This window comes from Panicum virgatum, chromosome 2K (assembly GCF_016808335.1).
Source record: "Panicum virgatum strain AP13 chromosome 2K, P.virgatum_v5, whole genome shotgun sequence".
Taxonomy (NCBI): Eukaryota; Viridiplantae; Streptophyta; class Magnoliopsida; order Poales; family Poaceae; genus Panicum; species Panicum virgatum.
In genome coordinates this window covers 52884666-52900119 of record NC_053137.1, presented here as the reverse complement: position 1 = coordinate 52900119, position 15454 = coordinate 52884666, and the positions used below count along the sequence as shown (strand labels likewise).

The 15454-nt window shown below is 46.1% G+C and overlaps 3 protein-coding genes across 3 annotated transcripts; all 3 read left to right on the top strand.

Moving 5' to 3' along the window:
• On the top strand, nt 1–4016 carry LOC120684746 (proline-rich protein 36-like). The gene is made up of 3 exons (XM_039966631.1): nt 1–736; nt 2835–2856; nt 2964–4016. The coding sequence occupies exons 1-3, from the start codon at nt 1–3 to the stop codon at nt 2968–2970; spliced, it is 765 nt and encodes a 254-aa protein (XP_039822565.1). The 3' UTR covers nt 2971–4016.
• A 4768-nt stretch (nt 4017–8784) lies between these two features.
• LOC120684737 (dehydration-responsive element-binding protein 1A-like) lies at nt 8785–9818 on the top strand. The gene has a single exon (XM_039966623.1). The coding sequence runs from the start codon at nt 8908–8910 to the stop codon at nt 9571–9573; it is 666 nt and encodes a 221-aa protein (XP_039822557.1). The 5' UTR covers nt 8785–8907; the 3' UTR covers nt 9574–9818.
• Nucleotides 9819–14670: 4852 nt separating this feature from the next.
• On the top strand, nt 14671–15087 carry LOC120695446 (dehydration-responsive element-binding protein 1J-like). Its single transcript, XM_039978692.1, has one exon. It carries the CDS (start codon nt 14671–14673, stop codon nt 15085–15087), a length of 417 nt encoding a protein of 138 aa, XP_039834626.1.
• Nucleotides 15088–15454: the final 367 nt, after the last annotated feature.

Here is a 15454-nt window from a genome sequence, read left to right as displayed (position 1 = left end):
ATGTCCGCTCGCTCGTGTGTCCGTCGTCGCGGATGGATCCGCCCGTCAACGCGCGCGCTCGGTCGACCCGTCCTTTCTCCCTCCACCGCAGATTCTCCACTCCTCCCCGACGGTTCCTCGCCTCCTCGCGCGCCGTGCCTCTCCGCCGCGACGGAGCCCGAGGTCGAGCTCCGCCCCACCTCCAGCATCTCCAGCGCGCCGGAGTCCCGCCCGCCCCCAACTCGCGAGCAGGCAGTTCCACCTCGCCGCTGCCCTCACGCCACGTCCGCCCGCTCTCTCTCTCGCGCGCGCGACGCGCCGCCGCTCGCCCACCGGAGCAGGGCGCCGCTCACCGGACTCTGCGCGCTTGACGCCGGCGCCACTGCCTCGCTCTCGCCGCGCTCGGACAACGTCCTCCCATGCGCCCGGCGACCGCACCGGCGCCACCGCCTCCCTCTCGCCACGCTCGGACAGCGGCCTCCCCTACGCCCGGCGCGGAGACCGGCTCGAGCGCCAACCTCTCGCCGCGCTCGACGGCGCGGTCTCCCCTACGCCGGGCGCGCGGACCGGCTCGAGCGCCGCCCTCTCGCCGCGCTCGACGGCGTGGCCTCCCCTGCGCCCGGCGCGCGGACCGGCTCGTGCGCCTCCCTCTCGCCGCGCTCAACGGCGCGACGCCGTGCGACGCTGACTCTGCTCGGCTGTACGCCTCCCCTCCTCGACGCCCGATTTGCTGCTCGTCCGTCGCGCATTCCTTTTGGTGAGTCCCTGATTGCGGATTTGTCCCAAAACCTTAAAGTTCCAGGTTCGAATTGGAATGGGTCTAGGTAGGAACACGAGCCCTCCTTCCGAGTTCCTTGTTCGAACTTTGGTAGATTAGCATAGAAGGATTTCTGAGAACGATGGTAGATTTGGTTCTTCTTTTACAGGGAATGTTATCAGTGTTGTGTTATCCTTCAGATTATATTCTGTGATTAATTAACAGTAGAACCCAGGGCATTCTTTTTTTATGAGTCCCAGTAGTGATAGTACATCAAACAATTCTTGGAATTCTCCAGGTAGTGCTCATATTGCTAATTATTTCTGTGATTTGGATGATAACTGAGCCAGCCTGTTCTGTCTGTCATAAATGGGGTTCTTTAAATTGGGTTATTTGTGCTTCAGCCAGAGCCAGAGCCAAATTGGCTTCCTGAACTTTCTGACATGATTGATCTATGATGACTAGACAATAGTTTGAGATTGATATTAGAATTTAAACTGATTTCAGAATGCTGCTGTGATCCATATCCATCAACTGTGCGGCTAATCTGATTGGGTTCTAATGCTTCAGCCATGAAAAAAAATATTCCGTAAAACAATTGGCCTGCCCAGTGAAGAACTATTAGCTATAATATACTGACCTTAATTTTCCCTTGGCCAAACTATTAGCATCGTAATCTGCATGAGATTATTGATTACTGCATGACATCCTTCTATGTTATACTCTGCAGAATTGTTTTTTTTACTCCCAGTGATAATCCTGGATTGACTGAATATGCACTACTTCTGGACAGTGTTTGCTGCTGTGCTTGCATGACCAAGGGGGGTGTTGTTTAGATTATTAGGAGGTTCCTGCAAGCTCATTTTAGTTAGGTAGTATATTGTTCTATCTGAACCTGATGCTTCTTGGGTTAATGGATTTGGTCAGCAATCTTGTGCTATATGTCATTGGCTTCGATATATACTCTCTACCTTCCCTGGTAGTACATGTATGTTCCTGCCAAAGTGTGTATGTGTATCTGTGTACAAATAAATAAAATGGTGATTGGAGTGTTCTTCAGCAGGAATGAAGGATTGATAGTACTGTTGCATGTCATCTTGATAGAAGTTTGCTGACCATCCAACCTTTTATTCTTGACTATAAATAAAAGAAAAGGAAAAGGAAAAGGAAAAAGGAAAAGAAAAGCCATAACTTGGTAAAAGGCATGAGGCTGAGTAATATTTGTGGACCAGACTATAGAGTAACCAGTCAGCACAAAGCAGCAGAACTGTCACCCGATAAAATGGCAGAATTACTGCCATTCTGTAACATATTTTCCACCAAATTCTGCAGCTCATGGATCGCTATGTCTATTTCATAATAGTGCTTGCTCTCCTCGGTTTTCCATCAAACTCCATCTACCAAACCGAGGATACATGTATTTAGGATTTGACTGACCTAATAAATTCAGTTCTCGACAAAAAAATTTCATTGCATGATCTCGTGCTTTCAAGAACCAGGTGCTCTATTATACGATTTTGTTTTATTAGTTGGTCATATCGTCGGACAAACTCAGAGTTCTATGTGCAATGGTATCTCTAGCTGTTCTGAAGTGTAATTGATAAATGGACGAGCGCACCATCAAGGATACATGAAATTCAGTCTCAGTTCATTTCTGCACGGTTCAGTCCTGCTTTAGTGCATATTTTGCAGTTTCAGTTTTCTACCAATTTTATTGGTTACCTCGACTATGAGTAATGACTTATGGTGCTATCCTTAACATGGACAAATTCACTTCACATCGCCTGGAGCTTGGAAGATTAATGCTGGAAGTTTTGCTAACACCTATTGCATATTTGAGTAGGCTTTTGGCTCCTTCGAGGTTGAGGTTCAGGCTAGCTTTAGTATGTTAAGGAATGCAGCTTTCGTTTGGCATTGGAGTGCATATGCTTGAATTATAGTACTGGCTACTCATATATAATTATATGAGAGACTGAACTCCGAAGCACAATTAGCACTATCATATTATGTCACTGTAGGTTTCTAATATGATTGCATGCAGTAGGTGTTCTGATGAATTAGATTATCCTGTTTCCTTATGATTCCTATATGAACACAGGGGCACATCTATGGAAGTTCAGGTAAGCTCTCATAAGCAGGCTCCTAATTGCTTCAAATAATGGTGAGTTAGGTACGTGTACATTTGCAGTTACAAATAATTTTCACATTTTAGAGGTTACAATTGCAGGCCTTAGTTCTTTCAGCATACCTTCAAGTTTGTAGATCAGGTTTAGAGCATTCCTGGTGGCTACTGGGTTGAAGATGAGGTGATCTTATACATGGTAACTAATGCACAAACTTGCTTGACATAGGCTCTGATCCTGATGCTAAATGGGAATTTTTGAACTAGACTAGAAATAAGAGCATCAGGTTAGGTTTCTGCATTAGAAAGAAGCTCAATACCTACATATCAGGTAATACATTATTTTAATTATCCATTTTGAGTGTTTGTCCCGCTGAATTTGAATGCAAAATTACAATAATCTCTTCATAGACTAAATATGTTCAACTACAATATTTTTGAAATATGAGTCAGTGCAAACTTATATGGTGTCACACTTGATATGAGAGAGTGATGGCGTATCTGAATTGTTTATCACAGAAACTGTGAAGGAAAAAATTGGCATTTCTGAAATGAGCTATGCTTGGGTGTTGATATTTTTTATTTCATTGGGAAAGAAGAGGACTTTTCTGTGCATTTTCATCCAAACTCAAATATCCCATTGTAATGTACAACAAAAAAAGGTGTGTATAATATATATGCCCCCAAGCACTATATAATATATGCATTAATGTTAGTTGGATTTGTGTTTGCTATATCCTATATGACAGCTAAATGAACTAGACAGATACACTGAATGGTAACTCGGTAAGTGTTTGGTTTGTGTCAAACTAAGAAAACTCATGACTGAACTAACTCAAAGTTTAAATTGCTGAAAACCAGCAATCATTCAAACAAGTCAGCTTGAATAATCTTTGCACTTACATATCCAGGTTCACATGTTTGCATATTCAAACAAGTGTACACAATTGTAGTGTGGTAAGGTGGATTCGGTGATCTGTTAGAGCCGGACCATGTGATTCGAATCTCTAGAGGATTGGAGCTTCTGTTAGCCATTAGTCACTGTTGTAACTTGTAAGATTTTAAGTTGTAAGTCTAATATGGAGGAAGAAGAGTACTTGTGTATCTGTGTCACAATCAAGTTAGTTATATTTTATTGATTGAGTGTTCACAGGTTTATTTCATTGGGAAATAAGAGGTCTTTAATGTACATTTTCATCCAACCACAATTGACAGAACTCTAATTTCTGTCTTATGCAAAACACTGAATTACTTTGGAACAACGTTATTTATTATGTCTTTTAGTTGACTTGAATTACTTTGAATTCTAATAAATGTTTTTTCCCACCCGTAGCTGCACTGCAATCAACACCTGTAGCAACGCACGGGCATTCAACTAGTGAGAGAAAAAAAAATTGGTTACACTAAGAGAGTTGAAAAATGGTATTGTCACTTGGGGACAAAATGAATAAAGAATAAAATAATTGGATCGATAGAAGAAGAATAGAATAAGAAATGAAAGAAGAAAATAAAAATAGTAGGTAAAATAAAAATTGTAAAGAAAGAAATGGAAAAGAATAGCACGAGAGCAGAAGAAAGAAAAAAAAAAGAAAATACTACTCCGGCATTGATCAGTGTTCATGCGCACCAAAAACAAAAAGGAAAATAAAAATTATAAGCAATGGAATAATAAGAAAGAAAGCGACGAGAACAACAGAAAAAATAAATACTTAATAGCAAACAGCAAACAGCCTGCTACAGCTGCGGCATGTATGTGTCCGTATGTACATACTACTAACGAAAGTGTTATTGGACTGAAATCAATCACGCCGGCCTGCTAATTGGCTTCAGTCGATGGATCTGCAAATAATTGTAGCACGGGCGATACATACCCATCCCTGGTGATGGCGCTCGACCATGGCTGGTGCGTTCCGATCTGTCCTGAGCTGAGAGATAATTAACCGAACCGTTATGGGCCTGTGACCTGCCTATCTCTTTGTTGTTGTGGGCCAAACTTCGTTCACTTAATGGGCTAGCGGCCAGCGTGGAGCCTCTCGGCGTGCACACGGCGAGCAGGCAAGCATAAAAAAGTCATAAAAGTATTCAGTACATGATTTTGTTGGTTAATTTAGGTGCTAGTGCGTAACCGTGCATTTTTTTTTCAATGCTTGCATGGTTGATTTAGGATTTTTTTGTTTGTTTTATCTCATAATCTGAATCCATACTTTTGTTGGAAGGAATTAGAGAAGTGAGAGAACACGACAGTAAACATGCTAAGCTGCACCTCGCCGATCATATCACATAAAAAGACACGAACTGCGAGCCTGTGATCTTAAGTGTAAAGGCACTTTGGAAGGGAAATAAAGGAAGCCAATGCCAAAATGAAAAAGGCACAAATTGCAATTTGCAAAATGAAAGGCCAATGCCTGCCTGTGGTCTAGTAGTCAGCATCTGCGAGGCAGATGGAAGATCACTTGCCGTAAGACCTGATGCACATGCTATGTGGCAGTCCGAAGCCATGGCCGTTGACATCTAAAAAAAAGTCGTCGCCGGCGACATCTCTGCATCCTACGGTGCATGCACGTCTCTCATGAAGCGCCAAGGGGGCAAGCAAGCCTGACCGAGAAAAATCTGACTTTTGGCGTTGAATCGCAAAACTAATTTAATTTAGGCGTTGAATTCGCAACTTGCGAGTCTGAGGTCAGCGAGAGGCGTGCGTTTTATCTATATTCAGTATAAGGCCACAAGTGAGAGTCAACCGACCCGACCGGAAGCCGCATGCCCGTTACAGTCTGAACTCTGAACCCTCGTTATCTCATCATGACGCTGCGTGGAAACTGCGACGGCAGGTCCACTGTTGACCGAGTAAACCTGAAAGAAACAGTGGTAGTATTCTATATGAAAACGTGCCATGTCGATCGGCAGAGTTTGCCCACTTGATGGTTTTCTTTCTTTCTTTCTTTCTTTCTTTCTTTGCCGGATAATAAAAACCCCACTTGCTGATGCACAATGACAGGCGGTGCCATGATGCGATCATAATTAAGCATGCTGACCGGTTGCCGAGCAAGTTGGTGTGGGTTGCAGTTGCAGCTCCGTTGGCGGTTGCTGATTTCCTCAGCACCAGGTTCTGGCTGCACGCTGGATTACCTTGTCAGAAGAGTTTGCTGCAAACTCTTCCATCATTCGCGCCAACCTGAATCTGTGCACGAAGGATGAACCATATGCGGACTGACAGTGATACGGGGGTTCGCTCCATTTGATGCGTAGCCTGTAGCCATCAGGGAATCGCAGCAGGCAGAGGGAGATCGGTGCGCTTTAGCAGACAAGATCGCCTCCTAGTAGCAGTAGTTATCACTATCAGCAGTCAGCACCCCCGGGTGATGATTAAACAAAAATCGCGCATCTGAGATGGTTGGTTCAAAGAACCCGGCAAAGAACAATACTTTAGCGGGAAAAGAATTGCGAGTTGGTACTAAGATACCTCCCCCCCTTCGCACACCCTTCCCACTTGCAGCTGGTTCCCACGAGATGAGGGTTCTTTTCTTAAAAAAAATTCCGTCCTTGTTTAGTACAGTAGAAGATGCTAAGCACCCGTCCCCATCTTCCAGGACCGTCAGCGTCAGCTGCACTGCACTGCACCTGACCAAAAACGGAGGAGCCCAACGTCGGCGGGGCCGGCGTTACCCCTTGCCGATATTTTTATTCGAGCGTCGAGGTAGAGTGAAGAGAGAGGACGGAGGATTGGCACGAGCCGTGTCTGCCCGTCCAGGTCCGGGCGGTGCCTGTCAAAGGCGCGTGTAAACGGAGGGGACGAGCCTGCTGCGCTTGGCCCGGCGTACGTCGCCATCGCTGCCGGCAAGTGGAGCGGTGCGCTCGCCGCCCCACCACCAGCCGCGGGCGGGACCGGACTAGCGCCTGGCGGGAGGGAGCAAGCAGCAGAGGGTGGCGCGGCTGGGTTCGGTTGGCATTGGCCGATGGATCGGACCTCGCGTGCTCGTCGGGGCCCCCGTCGCCGTCCCCGATCGGTGCTTGCACGAGCACGACGGCGCCACCGCGGGCGCGGGGGCGGGGGCGGACGCGCACGGGACGACGAGAGCAATCGCCTTTTCGTATTAAACGCCGCCGCGACGTCCCGGGGCGCGGATGGGGGTTGGTGGTTGGCGGTGACGAGCGCGACGGCGCCCCCTACCGGCGGGGAAGGGAGGAGGTGGGAGCACCTCTGAGCAACTTGAGCAGGGGGGGACTGATTGAGCCGGAGCCGGAGCCGGGCGCCCCCGAAAAGTTGTTTTTTGTCCGGTTGCTCGCAAGTTGGGATAGCAATGGCATGGCTGCAAGTGGGAACGGCAGCTTCCCGTCCTCGGGTGTGTTTAGTTCCCATCAAATTTCCAAACTTTCCATCACATCCATCACATCTCCTATCACATCGAAATATTAAATATAACAAATAATCCATGCATGAAATACTAAATGTAGTTAAATAAAAAAACTAATTGCATAGTTTTGATGTACGTTGCGAGATGAATCTTTTGAGCCTAGTTAGGTCATGATAGGACAATATTTACCACAAACAAATGAAAAGTGCTACAGTGTGCTACAGTGACTGGTGTGACTTTTTCTCCCCCTTCACCTCGTCTAAACACAGCCCTCGTCTCGTCTGCTGCCCCGCTTTTCTGATACCGGGGTTTTGCCTTTGCCTTGCCTGGTCCTGGTTTCGCGGCGCAGTCATGTCGCCATCGCCTGGATGGGTCGAGGCGTCCCCTGGAATTTTCAGGCTTTTCTTTTGCGGGCTGGAATTCTTAGAGTTACTAGTGGGGTCAAAAGACTTCGTCAACTCTAATCAACCAAGTGATTTGCTAGCTCGACTGTAGAAAAACACAGCCGCTCGAGTAATTTTTGTATCCACTCTGCAGATGTTTTTCACAAGCATGCTAAGCTTCTCTGTCTTCCATGTTTTTTTTTCTGAACTCTCCCATTGAATGGGAAATTTATGCTATCTCTGCACAAACACCAAAAATCAACTTCTTCTTTCTCAAATCCGTGCGCTCCGGACATACGCACTAGGTTTGAACACTTTCAATCATGTTTGTAGGATCTTTTTTTTTATCAGTGGGGGTGATGCCTATGCCCAAATTCTATTGATTTCTCCAGGTACCTACAAATTGGCAAGACAAATACTTTTTTTAATGGGGAAGACAAATACTTTTTGTTTGCACTATCATGTGCGATGATAACATGTTCTTAGGAGCCTTTCAAGGGAGAAGAGAGGGGGAAAACTTCTCAGACTGGATTACATGATAAAATATAGATATACAAGGTGAAAGGTTCGAAATTTGAAATCTAAATTAAACTTCCAAATTGTAATTTAAATTTCCGATAAGACCATTGTTGATTCGCTGAATTTGTGGTGGCATCATACCCCAAAGCAAAGAGAGGAAAAGACAGAGAGAGAGGCAAACGTACGGAGATGCTGAATGTCACTAGCACCATGATCCCAATTCTATTTCCGAGAAATATATATTCGACCTGTTTCTCCGCCAGAAGATTATATCTCTTGTAATTGAGACCATCAATTTGATGGGGAGTCGAGTTCCTACCGTGACTGCACTAAGCACAAAAATTGCAAACCCCAACAATTTCTTTACCTTCAGAAAAAAAAAACATTTGTTTACCTTATCATGAACCTAGTAAACCACACATGACATTTCACAAGGCCAAAAAACAGCTGCTGGTAACCAGAGACAGAGACCGGCACCGGAAGCAAAAGCAGTCTTGAGGTTGCAAGTTGCCATTAAGAAAAGAAAATCAGGTCACTTTCAAGTCCACCCTGTTGCCTGGTTGCAAGTTGCATCGCCCGGGCCTTAGCCAGATGCATCGCCCCTTTGCTCTCTGTTTCTCCGGCTCTCCCTTCCCGCGCTTTCCACTCTGCCTCGCCTCCAGCCAAGCCACCACCTATAAATATGAGCCCGCAAATCCGCCATTCGCATCCCAAAACCACTCGAGACACAATTCAAGCAGCAGCACGGCAGACCAACACCTCCAAGCGAAGCAATCGAGACCTGACGAGAGGAAGATGTGCCTGATCAAGAAGGAGATGAGCGCCGAGTCCGGCTCGCCGTCGGCCTCCACCTCGCCGGAGCACCACCCGACGGTGTGGACGTCGCCGCCGAAGCGGCCGGCGGGGCGGACCAAGTTCCGGGAGACGCGGCACCCCGTGTTCCGCGGCGTGCGGCGCCGGGGCAACGCCGGGCGGTGGGTGTGCGAGGTGCGCGTGCCGGGCCGCCGCGGCTGCAGGCTCTGGCTCGGCACCTTCGACACCGCCGAGGCCGCGGCGCGCGCGCACGACGCCGCCATGCTCGCCATCGCCGGCGCGGGCGCCTGCCTCAACTTCGCCGACTCGGAGTGGCTCCTAGCGGTCCCAGCCTCCTACGCCAGCCTCGCCGAGGTGCGCCACGCCGTCGCCGAGGCCGTGGAGGACTTCCAGCGGCGCGAGGCCCGGGCGGAGGATGACGCGCGCTCGGCCGCGTCCTCGACGCCGTCCTCTCCCGCCAACGACGACGACGGCGAGGAGTCATCTCCGGCCACCGGGGGCTCGCCGTTCGAGCTGGACGTGCTCGGTGACATGAGCTGGGACTTGTACTACGCGAGCTTGGCGCAGGCGATGCTCATGGAGCCACCGTCCACGGTCACCGCGTTCTGCGACGACGCCGTCGCGGAAGTGCCACTGTGGAGCTACTAGGACTCTGCAACTTCAAATTTTTGCCGTTTCTTTCTCTTCTTGTCCGATGCCAAATTCTGGTATTGTAAAGGATACTACTTATGGTAATGAGACAGAGCAAATTGGAGAAACAGAGCACTCTCTGAATCTAGTGAAAAAAAGGGTAATATTCGAATTTAGAGCTTACTAGTCTATCAACTCGTGCTCCATGCACGAGCTAGTTAGAGATATACAATAATTATCTATCTCACACTCTCTTTAATCAATTAAATATTCTAATCCAATACTGCAAATATACATATTTATCATTATGTAATTGCAATAAATGTGACAGGTTTAGTTACTAACAATTTTTCTCTCATTTTGCATCACACCTCCATATATGTTTGATATGTGTTTAACTGAACATTTTGTTTGAACTAGGTGAACAACAACATATTATATTCTTATCTCTTCTCTTATACATGAATATATGGTGACAAATACATTATGATTAGTATGTTTATATAAATAATAACATAAATCTTACTATTACTAATGAAAAGGAATAGTAATTTAAAATTTTATATTGACGTGCTTTAAGATTTTATTATAATAACATAATTTTGATTAATATTTGGGGTTTATTTTATTTTATTTTTTTATTATGTTATCATTGGATAATATATATAAAAATTTAGGTGTTCATTTGATATTATTTTATAATGGCATAAGTGGTTAATTTATATGAAGATTATGAGATTACTTTAGATTATTTTTTATAATGGCATAGGTGGGTAATTCAGATATATGTTTAGGGGGTTACTCTAGATTATTTTTTATAATAGCAGAGGTGGGTAATTTAGATACATGTTTAGGGTGGTTACTTTAGTCTATTTTCATAATGGCAAATGTGGGTAATTTATTAAAAAGATAACAGATCAAATGACTATTATGATTAGAGTTGCTGAATTGATGACTGGATGTTTCTGATTTTTGTGAGAATTTATAGGATTTCTCTATTTTTTTAGACTGTCCATCTAGGATTTTAGGTGGCTTCATCTGGAGGTTTCAAAAAGAGCCTCCAATTAGTAATAGTAAGATGATAGTGGTTGACGGTCAACGTCTCTACGCCTTGCGGACTGCCTTAGCCTTAAAATCATCAGTTTTAGCGCTTAAAATATAAAATAGTGGTTGACCCTGTAGTCGCGAAGGTAACCGCTAACGGTATGCATGCCAATTGATCCTCCTTGTTCAAGCCGCTGCAGTCGTCAAACGAGCAAGTGCGAGGGCGAGGCAGCCGATCATTTGATGCAAGGTGTAACGCATTTAGTAGTGAGTAGTCTATGACCGATCATCCTACGGTGCACATCTCCAGCAACAGCGAGGAGCGCCTTGGGGCTTAGAAACCTGACCTCGAAAATTTTGACCTTGCTTTTTACATTGAAGAATGGAGAACATATCTCTGGTTCCCTAGTCCTAGTTGTACTAGGAAATTTTGACCATTAATTACTGATATTAAATGAAGGCAGTTTGTAAAATTAACTTTACAACCATGTGCTACTTCACGAGAGGAATCGAATGAGGCCTTTGACTGCGTGATTAGAGGATGGTTATTGTAGTATTACTGTAGTCAATCATTGATTAATTACCGTCATTAAATTCGTCACGAAAAATTACATTCATTCCTGAATTTTTTTGAAAATAGACTTCATTTAATACTCCATGCATGTGAAATTCTTTTTTCCGAGAACGTGCGTGCTAGTAACTAGCACAATCCAAACAAAGCCCTTGACTTCAGGGGGCAAGGAGTTAATCAGCGCCAGTATCTGAACATCTGATACTTGTAGAGTTGCGAGGCTCAGTTTGGTCAAAGGGCCAAAGGCATGCGTTTTCCGAAGGCCACAAGCTCAAGTGAGGATCCGGCTGCCTGTTCAAACTGATACAGGGGGCAACCTCAGCCTCAGCCTCAACCTCAGCTTTGCCTGCCCTGCCCAGGATCCTTTGACGCTTGACAGTCAATCTGAACGCTCATATGTCAGCACCGATGCTACATACGAACGGCAACGGCATGTCAACTGTTGACAAGGTATACTTGTACTCCAGCCTTAGCTTTCAACGCACGTTGTACACCACTTCCAGTGGATTCTTGCAGTGATAACCGTGAACAATTCTGTTGAAGGTCCATTTACCAATCTGGCCACTGATTTCCTCAGAATTGTGATAGGAAAGGGGGATCAATCATACAAGCATACATGTCCCTTTCCTGAAATGACCTGTTGCGCGCGGTCGATGTATAGCGTGACAACTGACAGTGACATCGAGTTCGCTCAACTGCCAGCATAGAAATCACAGAGTCGATCAAACACAGCTGTACATCTCTTATCACAGTTCATGCTCGCCGTGATTGTTTCTGTCGCAAGTTCCCTACTCTAAATTGCACGTTTTTGCAGTGATGCTCCTCCAGCCTCCAGGCCATCAGAGTGTGTTCTCTGTTTATTCAATAGTGCCTAGGATAGATGGGAAAAAAAATAGTGATTGCAGCTCATGTGATTCCCACAGAGGACGCAAGATGAAGCAAAGAGACGGATAAAAATTCTGGTGTTTACCAGTCACGTGATCAACTGGAAAAGGTATTCAGGTGTTGTACTAGCCAATACTAGTATTGGAGTGTAAACCACACACACACTCCATAGTCTTGTACTATCTATTAGTAATATAAATAACCAACTTGGGACGGGAAAGTGCGTTCGATGGTTAGTTCAAAGAACCGAATAAAGAAACAGAAGCCATATTTCCACTCCAAGATTAGTAGTGCTAGGACTAGGATGCCTCCCCCTTGTACCTTCCACTTGCAGCAGCTGGATCCCACCAGATGAGCACCGGCAGCATAGAAAATCAAGGTTCAGATCACATCCAAAAAAAATCCACCAGAGACACAAACTTTAGCAGCGCATGCAAGGAGAACAAAACATCCGAGGTTCGAGCAACCCATAGCTAATCAGGAACACAACGTGCCCGATCAGGAACGAAGGAGATGATCGGACAGGTCCGCGTCGCGCCATGCAGCTCCGCTTCGACCTCGTCGGATCGGAGCACCGCCTGACGTGTGGACTGTGAGAACCGTCCAATCTGTTCTCGGTTTATGTAAAATTATTGATTAATCATTTAAGATGAGGGTTAGTACGTGTCCGTCTCTCGACACGCCACGTGCTAATCCACACCTTAGAGGTATTTAATCAACACAATTCATCTAGAACGAGAACAAACCCGGTATTCCCAGTACGTGTCTGTCACATGCCCAGGATTAAGCACACGTACCGTTATACAAGCGCGTACATTGTCGATGATCCACAAAAAGCAATTTTTACACACTTAAAATTACAAGTTTGATATAGGTTGGTTTCAAACTTCACTTACAAGTCTTGGGCTCACGAAAGCCATATTAGACAGAAACTTAAAGTTTATTGAATTTACATACTCTCACGGAGCTCGACTACGATAAAAACATACTAAGATAATGATGCCTTGCTCAAGGACATCATTACAGCCACAACGACCTACTCCTCCCCGCATCTGGATCGGCGGGGTAGAAGTGGCCGAACACCACTTCCGGCTCACCTGCAACTAGATTTAGAAGCAACCTGGGTACAAAGGTACTCCGTAAGACTTACGCGATTAAATAAACAAGGATCATACAAGGCTCAAGTAAAATCTTTTAAAAGTAAGTAATTATTATATAAGCATGAGCTTCCTAGAATATCTCCTAGTAAAATTAATTAGTGTTGCCCGAAACCCCCAAATAATTTTAGTTGATTAAAAGAGTAACATAACATTCAATAGATCATTAACAAGACATGAGTCCAAAACCAACAATACCGAACTCTCTAAGAGGAATTCGACGAACCAAGAGCTTGCTCATATCCAAGAGTGCGGCAATTCGAATTGTTTATAACCTTGCAAGGGTGTACTACTTTACCCACATGACGCGAGGACCATGTGACTCACCCAACCGATCACGTCGGGCAAGGGAGTACTCACGTCAACCGTTCTCAACAAGGCTCAACCGTTGAGGGTACGCCCAGCTTGCGCGTGGAGACTTAGTTCCACCGAGGACATCTCTAAATTTTCTACACATAGTTCCACTCGGTGACCCACTAAGACTCCCTGCATAGCCTTTGGCCACGTATCTGGGACCGGGCCCCAATAGTTAAGTCAAAGAAGGTAATTGGCTCATCCGTACCATTATATTAGATATGTGGTAGCACGGAAAGGTGCTTAAGGCCGATGGCATCCACTCGGTCCTTAATCGATCCAAGCGGACTATGCACATGTGACTTCATTCTCTACGCCCTACCATTCCGTTCGAATCTCGGTACTACCACTTCACTAACAACCAAACCCAACTAGTGCAATCAAAGGTAATCGGTAAATGTGATACTCCAGCTGTTCTTTCTAGTAAGCAGGATGAGTATTCTAAGCAGAGCTAAGCATCTAGTCAAGTTAAATAATTATCTGACTAACAAGTGACAATGACATGGATAAACCAATCAAGGAATGACAATGCATTAAAGTGTGTACAAGAATGCAATACGTACATAATTTATATACCCAACATTACCCGATGAGATAACTAAACTAATCAAATTAAATAAGTGCAAGGAATTATGCTTAGCTGCTTGCCTTGGTTAACTTCGGACTCGACCACAAACTGGACTCCGATTTCAGGCTCGACGGACTCGGCAGGCTCAACGGGTTCGTTCTCCGACGGTTCAGTCACATGGGATGCTGACAGTGAACTCACAGACGTGGCACATGGGATCGTTAGCACTAGACGTATGGGACGTGACCAAGAGAGGAGATCCTGCTCCTTTGTCCCGTATGGGTAAGCTGGTTCGACGAGGACGTCGAATCCTAACGCGAGCTACTGTAGCACAGCGGGGCTCAGCTCCTTAGTCCCGAACTGAAAACAGAGAGGGAGCCGAACCATCTTAAATAGCCGGTCCCTGGGAAACTAATAACTCCGGTTCGAATCTTTTGCGCGAAGCGAGGACGAAAACGCAAGAGCGTTATTTAGCAGGTGTGGTTTACTTAAAGTGGAGAGTAGATATTAACCGTTATCCCGGACCGGGTCGTTACATGGACGTTGCCGCCGAGGCGCGTCCTGCGGCGCGGACCGAATTCCGCCGGCAGACACGCCACCCCGTGTTCCACAGCGGGCGGTGGGCGGGCGAGGTGCGCGTGCCGGGCCTGCTCTGGCTCGACACCTTCGACGCCGCAATGCTCGCCAACGCCGGACCGGGCGCGGGCGTCGGCTTCTCGGACTCGGCGTTGCTGCTCCCCCGTGCCGGCGTCGCACGCCAGCCAACCTCGCCGACGTGCGCCGCGCGGCGGCCGAGGCCGTGGAGGACTTGCAGCGCCGGGAGGCCCTCCTTGAGAGTTGAGAATCGTGGAGGACGCGCAGTCGGCCACGGCACTGCCGACGGCGAGGCTTCCTCTGATCCTCTCTCGCCACCGAGGACTCGCTGCTCGAGCTCGACGTGCTCAGTGACATGAGCTGGGGCTTGTACCACGCGAGCTCGGCGCAGGGGATGCCCATGGAGCCACCGTCCGCTGTCACCGCGTTCTGCAACGACAGCGTCACCAGAGTGGTACACTGGAGATACGATCAGTCTACGACTAAGGCCTTGTTTAGTTCGCGATTTTTGTTTGGATTTTGATATTGTAGCACTTTTGTTATTATTTGACAATTGATGTCTAATTATAGACTAATTAGACTTAAAAGATTCGTCTCGTAATTTACAGTTAAACTGTGTAATGACTAATGAGTTATTTTTTTTCAACTATATTTAATATGCTCTATGCATATATCTCAAGATTCGATGTGATGGATACCGTAGAAAAAATTTTGGGAACTAAACAT

Bases quoted from the DNA above. Each gene is read 5' to 3' on its own strand.
- LOC120695446 (XM_039978692.1), top strand. From the start codon at position 14,671: ATGGACGTTGCCGCCGAGGCGCGTCCTGCGGCGCGGACCGAATTCCGC.
- LOC120684737 (XM_039966623.1), top strand. From the start codon at position 8,908: ATGTGCCTGATCAAGAAGGAGATGAGCGCCGAGTCCGGCTCGCCGTCG.
- LOC120684746 (XM_039966631.1), top strand. From the start codon at position 1: ATGTCCGCTCGCTCGTGTGTCCGTCGTCGCGGATGGATCCGCCCGTCA. The intron at 737-2,834 runs GTGAGTCCCTGA...ATATGAACACAG, and splicing joins TCCGTCGCGCATTCCTTTTG to GGGCACATCTATGGAAGTTC.